This window comes from Plasmodium yoelii (genome assembly GCF_900002385.2).
Source record: "Plasmodium yoelii strain 17X genome assembly, chromosome: 11".
Classification (NCBI taxonomy): Eukaryota; Apicomplexa; class Aconoidasida; order Haemosporida; family Plasmodiidae; genus Plasmodium; species Plasmodium yoelii.
In genome coordinates this window covers 1,501,818-1,518,515 of record NC_036183.2, presented here as the reverse complement: position 1 = coordinate 1,518,515, position 16,698 = coordinate 1,501,818, and the positions used below count along the sequence as shown (strand labels likewise).

Genomic DNA, 16,698 nt, shown 5'->3' with positions numbered 1-16,698 from the left:
TTATATTTAATAATTTTATGATGTTTTTCAAACAATTTCTATACTGTTAATGAACTAATAGAATTCATCCAAAATACCAAATTCCGCAAGTCTATACCAAAAACTTCTTTAATACTATCACTATGCGTTTTTTAAGCAATAAAATAATAATATTTTTTTTTTTTTTTTTAAGAAAGAGAAAAATAAATAAAATTAACATTAATATATTATATATAAAATATGTATTAAAATAACAAGGAAAAAACAAAACTGTTGAAAATAATTCATATTTTATTCGCTTTTTTTTATGCACATAAAATTATCGGGCTTATGCATATACTTTTTTTTTTTCTCTTTTTTTTAAGTCAAAATAAATTCTTTGAAATAATATTTTTTTGTTTACACAATTTTAAGTATCATAAATGAACTTATTTAAATTCCTATTTTAAAACAATATTTCCTATATATTCTTGAAATAATAAAAAAAAAAAAAATTAATAATAATAATATAAGTAAATGTAATAGCCATATAATAAAAATGGACAGGTGAAAAATTAAGAATAGAAAGAATAAAATAAATAACGCAAAAATGTGTTCGAAAAAATTAAAGAATAATGAAATATTAATTATATACTGTTCTTAGTAACAGTTGTGCATATTAAAAACATAATTTATTCATTTAAATAAAAAATTGTCTCATTTTAATAATGGAAAGGCTTACTTATTTTTTTAATTTCATTTTTATGTAATAATTTCTTTTGTTTTTTTTTATCGTCTTTCTTTCACTGTATAGAAAAAAGCCCAAAGCGCCTTTATCGTCCTATTTAATTTTTTGTAATTATGAAAGGGAAAATGTAAAACAATATTTATCGCAAAACTTGGATAGCAATACAACAGTAATGATAAAAATAAACATAACAATAATAAACCAATTGTGAAATGCAAAATTATTTTACATTAATATCCCACTGTAAAACTATACAATATTAAATTAATTTTTTACACAAAAATCGAAAGTATTCAAATTTGAGGATTTTACATTTTTTTTATTTTTATATAGATTAGAATAACAGATATTCAGAAAGAGTTGAGTAATAAATGGAAAAACTTGTCTGACGATGAAAGGAAGGTGAAAATTATGTGTTTAAACAAGTTAAAGAAATAAAAAAAGAGGCAATAGTTTATACACTTTTATTCAATTATCCAAATTAATTTATTTTTTACTAGGTATACGAAGAGCAAGCACAACTTTTAAAATTAAAATATAATGAAGAATTGATCGAATGGGTAAATAAAATGAAAAACGAATTACTAAGTTAATAATATTTACATGTCATAGACATATTTACATTATGTTAATTTTTTTTTTTGTTTTCAAATGTTCAGCAAAAATCTACGTATAAAGATGGCCCTGGAAATAAGTTCGAAATAAAAAACAAGTTTCTTTTAATTATTTTTTATTATTTTAATTAGCAATTTCCCAATAACACAAAAAAAAATCGTTTTAAAATTGATTAAACATATTTCTCCATGTGTTTACATATGTGGTTACACATTTTATTTTTATTTTTTTTATAGCATTACAAATATTACAGCTAAATTTCCAACATTAAAAATTCATAAAATTATGAATTTAAACAAGAATGTTAAGAAAGTAAAAATATTCACATATCAAACTTTTCTATTTTTGTTAACAATGTAACATTTATATATGTTTTCGTTTTAACTTAACATGTTTTTTTATTATTCCTTTACTTTTTTGTTAGGTCAACAGTGAAGCTATGAATATTTTCCAAAAGGCAGTGGTTAGATATAATTTTTATAATAAAAATAACACAAGACCATATCCATATAATATATAGTTTTACTATATAAAAATGTATATCTAAATATATTTCCTTTTTCATGCATATAATCATTTAATTTTTTCCTTTTTAACATTTTTTAATTGTTAAAGGCGATGTTTTTAATTGAATTGGTTACCAAAACGATTGAATATAAAAACGAAAAACAAATGTCTCAGTATTTAACCACCAAAGATATAGGTTAGAAAATTAAAACAATACACAAGTATATGCATATATAGCTACATGTGTTCATATATACATCAAAAATAAATTACTAACTTTTTAGTATCTTGTATACAAAGGGAAGGAATAAAATACAAATTTCTTGAAGGTAATTAAAAATAATATTTTAAATGGTTATATAATATATATTATGCACATTCTAGCAAGCTAAAATATTTTTTTAATTTCACATATTATTACTGTCCAAATATGAATAGATTGTTTATATCTGTTAACCGAACCCCGAACTACTTTATCATTTATCGAAGACGAAGATAATCATGGTAATATTTTCATAACACATAGTAGTTACATATTAATATTTTTATATTCATAAATAATGTTGTTAAATAATTTAAAAAAAAAATAAATCGGTGTGTATGTGGGACTAATATACATTATTTTATTATCCCTGTTTTGGTTGTGGAAAATATGTTTAAATGATCGAATTATTTGAATGAAGACATTTCATCTCACTAATATTATAAAAATATGCATTCATAAAAAAAATATTATTGTTTTTATTTTTTCCCCCTTTTTGTTTCATTTATTATTTACTTATTATTTATTTGTTATTTATTTTTTTAAGAATCCATATTTGATTTATGTGAAGAAGATAAAAAGGAATATAACTACGACATCGAGGAAAAGAATATGATAAAGATGAAAAAGCGAGCTAACAATACAAAGACTAATAAAAAGGCATTGGCAAATCAAAATATATATGCTGACATTACTACATTTTTTAAAAAAAAATAACAGAATTTGTGTTTTTACTTTATCCCATTTTTTTTATAAACAACTGTGCATAATACATATATGTATGTACCCATCTATGTAAAATATATAATACCACAATAAAAATAAATAAGATAAAAGTATTTACGATAATATGCTGTTAAAATGTAAATTTATTTTTATTGTCCCAATGAAATTATTTTAAAACTATTATTTTTTATGTATTCAATATCATTTTACTATTCAAAAAAACTACACATTTTTTGTTTACTTTGCTAATATATTTTCTTCTATATATATACTGTACATAATTGCACAATTTTGATAAACCCTCAAAAGGCTTTTAAATTTGTAATAATACACCTATTCTTAAAAGGGTGATTTACCACAAATATGTATGCATATATAAACACATATATATGTATATACATATATGAACATTCTATAAGGATACACGTTATTCCTTCTCATCTATACAGAGAGCTATTTTATTTTCTAATAATCACTCTAATTATATTAAAAAATCAGAAAAATAAAAAACATATATATATACATAAATACAACATCGTGTTTTTAATTTGATAGCCATTTTCCACAACAGTTTATTTAAAATTAAAAAATAAAAATACATTATTACAATTATATATTTCCCATTTTTTTAAAGCGTTAAACAATGAGAAGTATGTATTTCATTCACTAATTATAGGCATATTAAGGTATTCGATTTTTTTATTTTAATTAATCAAAAATTGCTTTATTAGTATAAAAAATGGAACACAATGAAGATAAAAATAATATAGCAGTTATAGATGCAGATTACTACATTATAAATTACAAAAGTACTATAACCACATATATACAAAATATATGCAACAATATACTTAGAAGTAAAAGGGAAAATATAAATGATCAAAATGTTGATAAAAAAAAAATTATTATTTGCTTATTTATGTTAAAAATATTTTTAATAAATATCGAAAATAATTTAAATTTATTCGATTTTTTATATGATGTTATTAATAAATATCATTATTTAATTAATAATGAAAGGGTAGCATCCTCTTCATGTAAGACAAACGTGGAAAATAACAAAAGCAATAGTAAAAATTTCAGTGATAATAAAATTGAACAAGCCAATATAGGAATAGTTAGCGAAACAAATCAAGTAGAATCATCGAATGCAATAAATAAAAATGTGCAAAAAAAAAATAGCCTCTTGGAAAATACATCCAACTTAAAGTCAAAATTAGATAATGACACAGAAAAGGTTACCAAAGCCCACGAAAATGAAAATGAAAATGAAAATGACGATGAAACTAGTATAAGTATCGAAAGCAATCAAAATAGTAACACCCATATGGCAAGTAGTTTAATGCATAATCTAATTATAGATAAAGATTACGACAATATTGACAATGTTTTGGTTTCAAAAATAGGGTTGTTAAAAATTAAAAATTATTGCCATATAAATAATAATAATTCTTCATCAGAAAACATGGAAACAAATAATTACAATGCAGACAAAAATGGGGATATATCTCCAACAACTAATAATAATGTAAAAGGGAAAAATATGCATAAAAAAAGAGACACAGATATTGGTACTGACTCTATAAGTTTTACACACAATGATAATGTAGATATTTCAAATACAAACGATGAGGATATACCAGATATTTACTCAGATGAAATTGGTGATATAAATTCTGACAATTCACAATCAAATAAATCATGCTTAAAAAATACAAAATCGGGAATTGTCTATGATTCAGAAAATTGTAATAAATTTTTAATAAATTATAACAAAATAAAGTTCGATTTAAAAGATTTTAGTGAATTTTTTAACTTAAAGTATATTATAAATGAAATAAGTAAAAAAAAAAAGAATTACGAAAAAAAGACCATTAAATATATAGAAAAATTATATAGAATAATAATATTGTCAAAATTACACATAGGTGCTTATAATTTTTTGAAAATTTTAAAAAAACAAAAATTTTATTTTATATTTTATAGTTCAAATAAAAATTTAACAAATTTTTTATTTAAATATTTTAAAATTTCAAAACTTTTAAAAGGTAACTATACAATAATAGATTCATTTGATGGGCTTAGAAAATATGAAGCTTGTAAATTTTTTTTAGTATTTAGTAATAGATCATGTTTTATAACACATATGAAAAGGAATGGGTATTTTAAAATAGTAACAGGAAAGAAAAATAAAAATTCTATATCAACTAATTGTGATGATATTGATTATGAAAATATCAAAATATATAACTATGACAATAAAATTGAAAATGAAGATACCAATTGTAATGATAATAAACTACATGAACATTCTTCTAATAACATCGAAAAGGAATCTCTCAATAAATCGAATGATGTTGTTTATCCATTATCACGAAATTGTAATTTAACAGAAGATATATATTCATGGAGAATATTTTATATATTTAATAAATACATATATATATATGGAAAAGTTGTAAAAGGTTTTGGAAGAGGTAGCAAATATTTAAATATTCCCACAGCAAATATTTTTAATGCGAATTTAACAGAAGCCGATATAATGCCTGGAATTTATTTTGGTATATCAAAGCTAAAACACAAAATATATAAAACTGTTGTATCTATAGGATATAATCCTTATTTTCAAAATAAGCATATAACTATAGAAGCCTTTTTATATTATAAAACAAATAATTTATTTTACGATGAAAATATAGAGCTAATAATTGTTGGAATACTTAGGAGTGAAAGTAATTTCTATGAATTATCACATCTTATACATGCAATACAATTTGACTGTGAATTAGCTAGAATTGCTCTAAATCAAATTAGTCATGATCAATATTTTAAAAAATGTAAAAATTATCTTAGTTCTTGTAAACACATATAAAAAAATTAATGAACATAATTCACTACAATCCGCCCCCCCCTTTCATGTACGTATCTTTAATTTCTATATATAAATATTTTCACTTTTTTTTTGAATTCCCATCGATTCATGATGATTTGTTTTATATGAACCATGATTCAAATTTACAAAATTATTTTGTTAGAAGTTATGCATATATAACATAGACATAATTAATTTTGGTGTATATATAACCTTTATTATTGTATAATTTTTGAACTATATATATTTTTTCGATAATTTCTTATCATAATTTTTAGTTTTACATAAGTTGGTTATTACGTCATGGTCTTTTAAATACAAATTTAAAAAAATATTATTTATATAACTTTTCAATAATAATATTAATTTCTTTAACATTTTTATTAATATTTTTCCAATGTATATGTATAATATATGTAATTACATATAATAGCATTTTATATAATGTGGCTATAATTGTGTGAAGAAAACACAATAAATAAATAAATGATGAATTGATATTTCCATCTTTTTAATTATTCACCTGTAGCATTTTAATACCCCTTATTTAAAAACATATGCAAAATATCAATAGTGATTAAAAAGGCAATCAAATAATATTTACTATTCTTTCACCACAAAAAAATCTTTTATGTAAGAATATTGCTATGTATGATATAATAAATATAAAAGTATACTTTTTATTTTTTTAATTATAAAAAAAAAAAATATATAATATATATATATAATATATATAAATAAATAAAAATTAAGTACGATTAAATATTTTTTCATTTTTTGCATCCAACTGAAGTGGGCATATTATATTTTCTGTTCAAAAAAAATATTTATAAATTTAAAAATACCGTTGTTTGAAAATTGTACATAGTATATGTTTTATGTAAATTAAAAGGCGATTATACAGATTAATAATTTTTACGACATTATCGTAATTTATATATTCATTATTTATGTATATATTATTCTTTATATTAAAATTTATAAATTTATTTATATTTTTTCCAAGCATTTTGTATAACATTCTGCTGTTATATACATATATAATAATAATATTAATTTTAACTGCTAGTGAATTATTTTATATAATATATGTATATTTTTTTCCTCATTTTATTTGTATTTCAATAGTTTTGTTAATAATTAATTTTATTAATTTTATTCATTTTTATTATATGTATATTTTTATTCTTATAAATGCTATTAATTTTGGCAGTTTCAATTGTTACCAATTATTTGCGCCTCAACTCAATATATGTAAATATGTATACATATAATTAGTAATAAAAAGTATAAATAAACGATTGTATAGAAAATTACAAAAATTATAAAAAAATCTAGAACAAAAATTTTGCAACAAAAAAAAATATTTCACTTTATTAACATGTTATCAAAATAAGAATGTGGTGGTAGGAAGAATACCTATCGTAATTCATAATGAGTCAATGTGGATTTATTTTATTATAATTTTTTATTTTTTTAAAATTTGTACAAAATAATTCTATATAACTATTAAACCAAATTATGGGGTTTAATAATCAATATACAAGCCACTAAATTATTCACACACATCTATATGCTTATTTATTATAAAATATTTAGAGAGATATAGATACGGATAAAATACATCATGTTGGGAAAACAGCTAAACGAGCTTCGCCTACAAAAGAAGGTGCAGGTGTTTGAAGATAAAAATATTGATAAATTAACAAGAAATAAGTACAAACTATTCAGGAACGTATATAAAACTCTTGTCGTTTCACCTTTACATATAGAATCCATAAATCAATGTTTACATAATTTATCATTAATAAACAATAGTTTTAATACATTTAATCAATTATTTTATTTAGAAGAAAGTGATTCTGTATATTTTTTTCGCGATAATGAAGAAAATGGAGAAGAACAAAAAGAAATATATTTAAAACATCGTGAATTTTTAACGGAAGATGAAGAAAATATAATTTTAAAAAAAATAAAAAATTTTTTAAAATTGTGTTCTTTATATTCGAATAGGAAAGAAGTCAAAATATTATTAGAATTTTTAATATATAAATATGAAATTAATGTCAAATATGCTCATGATATTTTATTATGCATCTTTCCTAAAATATCATCACCAGAGTTTAAAAATATATTAGAAATTATATATATAGAAAATAATTCTCCTTTTTTCTTCTTGAATAATTATAAGAATAATGAAATAAAACCCATAGATGAATATGTTCTTGTCCAATATGTAAAAAAACATATACCTTTATATAAAATATTATTTGAGTATATTATAGATATTATATACAGTGATTTTGGGAAAGAATTTTTATCGAATATTGAAACTGAAATATCTATTCCATGTATTGACCTTTTTATTTCATTAACAAGCAATTTGATTAACAGTTATATTGATGTACCAGTTCAAATTATCGAATTTTATTGCAATGCCGTTCTTATATTATTAACATCATGTCAAAAGGCATTTATTGAATTAAATGAGGCGGAAAAAAAGGAAACGGATCATAACATAGTTCAATCGGAAAATGAAGTTAATTACATTGATAGAAATAATTTTGTTGAAAAAAAGAACTCAAATATTATACAGATTCATTATTGTTGCAAATTTTTGGAAGAGTTTTTAAAACATTTTGAATATGCCATTGGAAAATGCAAAAAAGATATAAATTTTGAATTTATAAAAAAAAAAATATTTAATTTTTTAGACATAAATTTTTTATCAACACATATAAAAATAATAGAAGATTATTCAGATTGCTCATATTTTATCAAAATATTAATTATTATATTAAATATAATATATAAAAATGATAATAAAATATGTTTTAGTAATTATATAGGACAAACAGAGCAAAAAATATTAAATAATAATTTTACAGGAAATGATGCTATTAGTAATATATTAATTTTTGTTAAAGAAAATAAGAAAAATATTTTTCATAATAATAAAATAAAATTAATAATAAAAGAAGATGAACTTTTATTAAAATTTCTTTTATTGTTTTATCAGTTAGATAATACATATGAATTAAGTGACAACCTTATGAAAATTATTCTAGTAAACTATTATTCGTTAAAATTAGATATTGATAAAATTGAAAACATATGTAACTTTATCCTTACAAATAATCAGAAAAACTACATATTTAATATTCTATTTATTATAAATTTAATATCTTATTATATATTCTTGATAAAAAAAACAGAAGGAATAGATACAACATTAACTGAACATGAGCTTGAAAAGTGTGCCTCCAATGATGGAGTCATAGGGCGTTTAATAAAAAAAATTAATTTTGGTTATAATAACCCAATGATTAAAAATACACATTATTATAAAATTGTTAATTATTTTATAAAAGATAATTATGAGCTTTTTAAAAATAAAGTTATCTTATTCAGTATGTATAATAAAATAGAAGAAAAGCTATTATATTTAATGAATGCTTCTAATAATAATATGAAAATTATTAATTTTGTCGACCCAGACTCAGGTAGCGACCAAGAAGATACTATTATCGAAATAGTAGAAAATGCAGTTAAAAGTATAAAATTTATGTATGATTATAAGAAAAAAAATATAAATATATTAGACGATGGAAACAAAACTATATACCCAAAAAGGAAAATAAAAAAAAACTCAAAAAATGAAAATACACATGAGACAATATCGTCACCAGCAGTTCAAAATAACGATTTTTCAGAACAAGTTAATAAAATATTTTCTAAAGAATCAATTCCTATGGAACTCATAAAAAAAGGAACTGAGCTTACAAAATCGAAAGAATACACTCTACTTTTGTATACCAAAATAATTCATTTATTGAAAATTAACAAAGTCTTATTCATAGATTATATAGAAAAATATCAAAAACAATTAATATATTTTTTCCCTTCCAAAAAATGTCTTTATAAGCCATTATTTAAAACATTTAATGAATTGATACAATCGAGTCTTCGTGAAATAGATAAACGTCGAGTTTCGCTTTTTTGGGAATTCTATATTATATTATTTTTAATCAAACTAACAAAAATGGAAATTAAAAATAAACAAAAATTAACACAAGATAAATTTTTTAAAAATTTTGTAGCCAAAAACTTCATCTTTTTTTTAATGATAAATGATTATATAATGAATCTAAAATCATATCCCACATATAACTCTTTAAAAGGATATATTACCCCAAAGCAATTTAAATTATATAAACAGTTTTTTTTACTTTTATGTAAAATAAAAAATATAGATAACATAGGATTGAATGAATTTTTTATTAATGAAATCAAACAATCTCGATTCGATAATATTAAAATTTTAATCAAATATAGTATTTATCTTTATGATATATTTTTTAATCGGATTATAGAAATTCTCTCTTCCAACGAAATCATAAATAATTTATACGAAATACAAGAAACAGGTGATAAACAAATTAACCCTGAAATAAATAACAGAGAAGAAACACATTGTGGGGATAAAGTAGAATTAGAAAATGGTTTGATTGAAACCTCTTTTAATAATAACCAAAATAAAACAGAATACATACTCTGTAAAAAAAAAACAAACAAACCCGTTTTATTAAAAATATTATTTTATATAATAAAAATTATATCTTCAAAGAATTCCAAAGATGATAAAGGAAACAAAATGAACTCAAAATTCCATATTAAATATAATAATTTAGTACCTATTTTTGAAAAATTAATATTAAAATTTATAGGAATAGATCATTCCTTAACAATTACCTTATACTGTAAATATATAAACTTATTTTATAATAATATTAATGTAATTACGTTTGTATATAATACTTTGAATTATTTATTTTATATATATAGTATTGATCGCTTAAAAAAGTATATACCAAATAAAAGTATACTTGATTATATAATCAAAAGGGTAATTATAAAATCACGCAAAGAATATAATAAAAAAAATGTTATATCTTCCTATAAATATTTTATACTGTCAATTATGTCTTTATGCATAAATAATAGTATTATGTATGTAAATACATTAATACCTGAACCGACGAAGCTTTTATTTAATAAACAAAATTTTTTAATAAAATATGAAATTGCTGTCAAATTATTCCAAAGTGACTACAAAGAAAGAGCTAGCATTTTTAAATTAATAAAAAGCATTGAAGAGCCTAATTTTGAATCAGAAGATATCAATAGATTTGTGGATATTTTGGCTAATAAAAATAATTCCCAAAATAGTGGAAACCTAATAGATAATATAACAAGTAAAGACAATTTAAACGTTGAAAGAGATGCAATGATGAATCAAAGAACAGAAAATTGTAATAATAGCGAGGATATTTCAAAAAATGTGGACGAAAATGATGCTGACGAAAATGATGCTGACGAAAATGAAATGATAGAAATAGGAAAAAATAAATATTCAATTACAAAATTTAAACCAAATATAATTAATTTATCCTTTTTAATAATTAGAATGAATGGCATATATAAAAGCGAAATGATTTATGAAATTGTAAAATACTATATATTTGTTTTTTCTTATTTGAATAAATACTTTTTTGATTTATCAATATCAAAATTAAGCAAGTGCACGCACATGCTTTCAATTTCTCAAGAATTTTTAAAAATTGATTTATTACGAATGTTTTTAAGAAAAATAATGCAAAAAGACAAATATCCTTACAAAATTATGAAGATATATAAATATATTCTTATGAGAGATTTTGATTATGAAATTGAATCTAATGTTATACATTTACTTTTGAATCTAGTAGATTTTTATGTAAACGCGTTAGAAAATGGATGGAGTAGCAAAACAGGAAATGAAAATAAAACTAATTCTAATAATATTAATGAAGAGATAAATTATGAACAAATAGATGATAATAATAAATGTGTTAATGAAAAGTTGTTAAAGAGCATAAATATAAAGGGGTTAGAAAACGGAAAAAACAAATTAACATTTACAAAAATAAAAAAAATTAATTATGAATCATTTTTAAATGAAAAAAATATTGAAGAATCAGAGGAAAAGTTTTTTGGAAAATTAGAAGGATTTTATAAATATTATAAAAACTTATTTGAAGATTGTTATTTTGATAAAGAAAAAGAAATAAGAGAAATTTGTGAACTAATTATTAATATAATAACAAATGGAAATGATTCTAAATTTGTAGTTCAAATGTTAAATATTAAAAACATTTCTACTAGTATATTATTTAAAAAACATATACGCTCACAATTACAAAGATTAGAAATAGCTAATATAATGTTATTTAAAAAATTGTTATCAAATAAAAAGACAAAAGATTATAATTCTATATTATTAATGTGTAAAAATTTGAAAAATGTCAAAGAAAAAAACAAATTGTTAATTTTTATAGAACGATATATGATTAAAAAGAAAAAGTTTAAGACAAAAAATGTAAATATCATAAAAATTTTAAATGCATTATCTGAGTATACTTCAGAATATGAAAATTATTGTACAGAAAAAAATCAAAGTGATAATGTAGAAAATTGCAATATATACACTGAATTTATTAATAGACACATAAAAATATTTAAAAATATTGTTAACAATTTTGAAATTAATGATAATGTATTTTTAAAACTAATAAAATATGTAACAAATATTTCTGAACTTATGTACAACATCGATGAATTAGTTATAGAGAATTTTTCTTTATCTAAAAATAGCTTTTTATCAAATGTTAATTTATTTTTTTCAAAAAATATATTTTTTTTTTATGAAAATATATCTTATCATTTGACGCCAATGGCAATTGTTTTGGATAAACTTATAAAAAAAAAAATATTGCTTTTTGTATTTTATCAAAAATATGGTTCACTTTCTGATGAAATGGAATTACCAAATAATAAAGACATGCAAAATAATGATAGTTTCTTATTTACAAAAAAAAGATCAAGTATTAACTGTGATGTTATAGACAATAATGAAAATTTAAATGTTACAAAAAAAAAGAGAAAATTAGAAAAAGAAGATTCTATAGATATAAATAATGAACAAGAAGGCGAAATTGACACAAATTTAAATGATGATTCAAATAAATCGAATTATTATTATTATAAAAAATGTTATAATTTTGAAATGTTTGTGCAAAATGAAAAAAAAAATAATATTAAAAAGTACTATGATTTGCATACTATCGCTTTCATATGTGCTACTATAAATAAACTATTTGTGAATGATATAGATATAAATAATTTCAATGCTTTAGTAAATAATCTAATTTTCCTTTTTAATAAAAACTATTGTTCTTATATTATATCTATTTGTTTTATTAATTTAATTATAAAAATAAAGCTCGAAAAAATACATTCTTGTAAAAATTATATTATGGATATTTTTAATATTTATCATAATAGTGATATAGATTATTATATAAATACCAATTTGCTTTTATTTCTTTCACTATATTTGTGTCCTCAAGAATATGAAAAGGAAGATTTATCTCACAAGTTGAAAGAAGAAACAAATAAAAAAAATGAATCTATAGCTCCCCAATTACAATCTAACAATAAAAACAATTGTGAATCTGTAAATGATAATATTATAATAGGTAGCCAAAACAATAAAGTTGACGAAAATGATAACAATAAAAAATTTAGATATCCAGAATATGTTGAATCAAAATTAAAATATATAAAGCCTTATTTAAAAAAAGTTAAAAACATTCAAAATTTATGCCTAAAAATAATATCTCTAATTTCAATTATTAATACTCTAAATAATGGACCTATAAAATCAATATCATATTTTGTGTACTTTTCAACTTTTAAAAATTTTATTCTTGCCAGTTGTTTTGCTAGAGATAAAATAATTCATAGAAAACTGAACATATTGTTTAAAAAATTTAATTTTAAAAATACAGATACTTTTATATTTTCCTTTATTATTAACAATTTTAAAATGCCAACAAATGTTTTATATAATAATAATAATAATAATAATATAAAAAGAAGTTTGAATGATTCAACAGTTGTAGAAGATACAATTTTACAGACTGACCTCAAAAATGGAAAGGGAGATCATTTTGAAAATATATTTTTACATAAATTTTTATCATGTTTAAATAATTTAAAATCATATATGGCATTTAATGAAGGATATAAAAAATATTTGAAATATAAAGAAAATTTATCAAACCCAGAAAAATGTAAAAATAGTTATGATATAATAAATGAAAATTATTCTTATTATGACACATTTAGCGAAATAATACAAATAATTGAAGGAAATGAAAATCCTTTGGAAAATGTAATAAGAGATAGTCTTTCGAATTTTTATTCTTTTATAATAAATAAATTATTATATTTAAATTATTCAAAATACCCAAGTTTATTCAAAGAAATTGTTGCATTTATTAATGGAAAATTAGACAACCAAACTGATGCAAAATATATATTTGATATAGTTATATTAATTTTTTGTAAAACACCAAAATCAAAAAATATCCAAAAAATAGAAAATCAAGACCAACTCGTTTCTCGTTTGAATGAAATATATATGCTTCAAATATTTAGGACATCAATTTTCAAAATAAATCTAAACAATTCAATGAGAATTATAATTATATCAAAGATAAATGAAATTTTAAAAAATATTTTTTATCATTATAAAAATGTTCGAAATCAAGAAATTACAAAAAGAATCGGCAAATATAAACATATTGATAATACTACTATTAATCAGGATCACCAAACAAGCACTGAAAATATAACAACAGAAAATGAAACTGGACAAATTGATCAAAACAATTTAGAAAAAAAAATAAAAAAAGTTAAGAATATTTATTCAGAAATTGACATAATATATGAAATATGCAAGCAATACAAAAAGGGACAACATCAAATATATATATTAAATGAACCAATGGGTATTGAAGAAAATATGCAAAATAATATAAATGATGAAATCGTAAATAATGACACTATAGATATCGATGATGGTTGCTCAGATTTATCAAATGCTGATTCAATCGATTCTGATTTTAGTTTCGAAAAATGTAAAATAACAGAAAATAATGAAAAAGAAAAAGACAAGAATAAATATACCAACTTGAACTTTTTTAAAAATGAAGAAGAAAATGAAATAATATATTTTAGAGATAATTGGAACGATTTAAAAAATATATTTTATTTAGATGATTGCTATCTAAATAATATTTTAAAATGTATTTGTTCTTTATTATTAAATTTCCCTATATTTACAAAAAAACAAATGATTGAATTATTCAAAATATTTATCCTCACTAATAAAAAGAATATACTTGTAGATGAGAAAAATATTCTTAAAAATAATTTCTATAATTTAGAAAAAGATAAAAAGATTAAACATATTATTAAAGCTATTTCAAATCCTTTAAAAAATTTAAATATATATCATATATTTTTTATATTTTCAAATAATAATTTAAAAATTTGTTTAAAATATTTAATTAAATACTATAAAAAATATTATCCTATATTTAACAATGATAATGAAATATATAATTATAATGGATCAGTTGTGTTGAACAATTCTTTATTTTTTTATCAGAATCTTATTATATTTCAAAGTGTGTTGAATGATAATATAAAAATAATTAATACTTTAGGTCTATCTCTTTTATTTTCTTTAATTAAAACATATATAAATAATTGTAATAAATATATTACCAAACTATATAATAAAAAGAAAAATAAAATAACATCTATTAATATTATGGAATTATGTTGTTATAATTATAACACATTTGAAACTAATATCCAAACAAAAAATAAATTATTTGTAGATCTCAGAATAGAAGAACATAATATAGTTACAGCATTATTATATACATCAACCAAAATGAAATTAACATCTTTAGAAAATTTATTTGATAAACTTATTTCATGTTTTGAAGATAAACAATTTGAATCAAAGTATTTAAATATATTACCTGCTTATAAAAGTGTATTTGAAAGAAGAATATATTTTATCTATTTTTATAGATTATATCAAAATTTTGGTGCAATATTAAAAGAAAAAAATAAATACTTATTTGATTTACTTAATAATATTAAGTCGACACTAGAATTCTGTCAAAACCAGCTTAAAAATGTGAATAAGGCAAATACAGAAAATTTTGATGTAAATGCTAATAATATGATTGAAGAAGATGAAGCCAATAATGATATTGAAAGCCAAATAAATAGCGATTTAAATTTGAAAGATGAAAAGAAAAAAAAAAGAGAAGGTAAATTAAAAACGACGTGGTTTTGGTTTGATCTTGGATATTGTACATTATTATGTTTATATGAAATATTAATAAATGAAAAAAAAAATCAAAAAAAATTTACCCCTATATTTTTTCAATCATGTTTTGATCAAGTTATAAGTTTTTTTGATTTCTTTGCATATTTACCAAGAATACATATGAATAGCGATTTTAATAATAGTGTTAATGAAGATGTAATTAGAAATAGTGAAAATTATACCATTGAACAAATCACTATTTTATTATTTGATATACTCAAATTAATATTATTAGAATTCTATTCACTATATTTAAATGATACAGAAAAAATACAAATTATGACAATGAGATTATCACTTAAAAATGATAATAATAATACTAGTTATAATATTACCATATCTATTTTATTAGCTTTAAAACATATTTATGAAACTATTGGATATAAAGAATTGTTATTCTCCCTAAAAGATTTATATCAAATATTTTCAGAACTAAATGATCATCCTGATGATGAAATTGAATATGTAGCTAAGCAATGGTTTAGTTCGATATCAAAATATACATCATAAATAAAATAAAACAAATTAATGTGAAAATAGTTGTAAGAACAAAACTCCTTATTCAGTTATCTATTTATATATTGCATATGTTTTAAATGACAAATAATATTCTTTCACAAATTATATGCTCCCACTTTTCTTTTCTTTTTTTTTCTTTTTTTCATATTTTAAATTTTACACAAAAAATTATTATTTTTTAATACCAATTTTTGTTT

General features: G+C 20.1%; 3 protein-coding genes across 3 annotated transcripts; all 3 read left to right on the top strand.

The window, feature by feature from the left end:
* Nucleotides 1–517: 517 nt before the first annotated feature.
* On the top strand, nucleotides 518–2,807 carry PY17X_1137000 (high mobility group protein B4, putative; the record flags this gene model as incomplete). The annotated part of the gene is made up of 11 exons (XM_022956582.1): nucleotides 518–525; nucleotides 773–875; nucleotides 1,040–1,108; nucleotides 1,207–1,266; nucleotides 1,366–1,400; nucleotides 1,558–1,633; nucleotides 1,746–1,784; nucleotides 1,937–2,024; nucleotides 2,113–2,157; nucleotides 2,267–2,332; nucleotides 2,638–2,807. 11 exons carry the CDS (start codon nucleotides 518–520, stop codon nucleotides 2,805–2,807), a joined length of 759 nt encoding a protein of 252 aa, XP_022812463.1.
* A 748-nt stretch (nucleotides 2,808–3,555) lies between these two features.
* Nucleotides 3,556–5,688, top strand: PY17X_1136900 (Riboflavin kinase/FAD synthetase; the record flags this gene model as incomplete). Its single annotated transcript, XM_725537.1, has 1 exon — nucleotides 3,556–5,688. One exon carries the CDS (start codon nucleotides 3,556–3,558, stop codon nucleotides 5,686–5,688), a length of 2,133 nt encoding a protein of 710 aa, XP_730630.1.
* Nucleotides 5,689–7,315: 1,627 nt separating this feature from the next.
* PY17X_1136800 (conserved Plasmodium protein, unknown function) lies at nucleotides 7,316–16,492 on the top strand (the record flags this gene model as incomplete). Its single annotated transcript, XM_722254.2, has 1 exon — nucleotides 7,316–16,492. The coding sequence occupies one exon, from the start codon at nucleotides 7,316–7,318 to the stop codon at nucleotides 16,490–16,492; it is 9,177 nt and encodes a 3,058-aa protein (XP_727347.2).
* Between the last annotated feature and the right edge of the window lie 206 nt (nucleotides 16,493–16,698).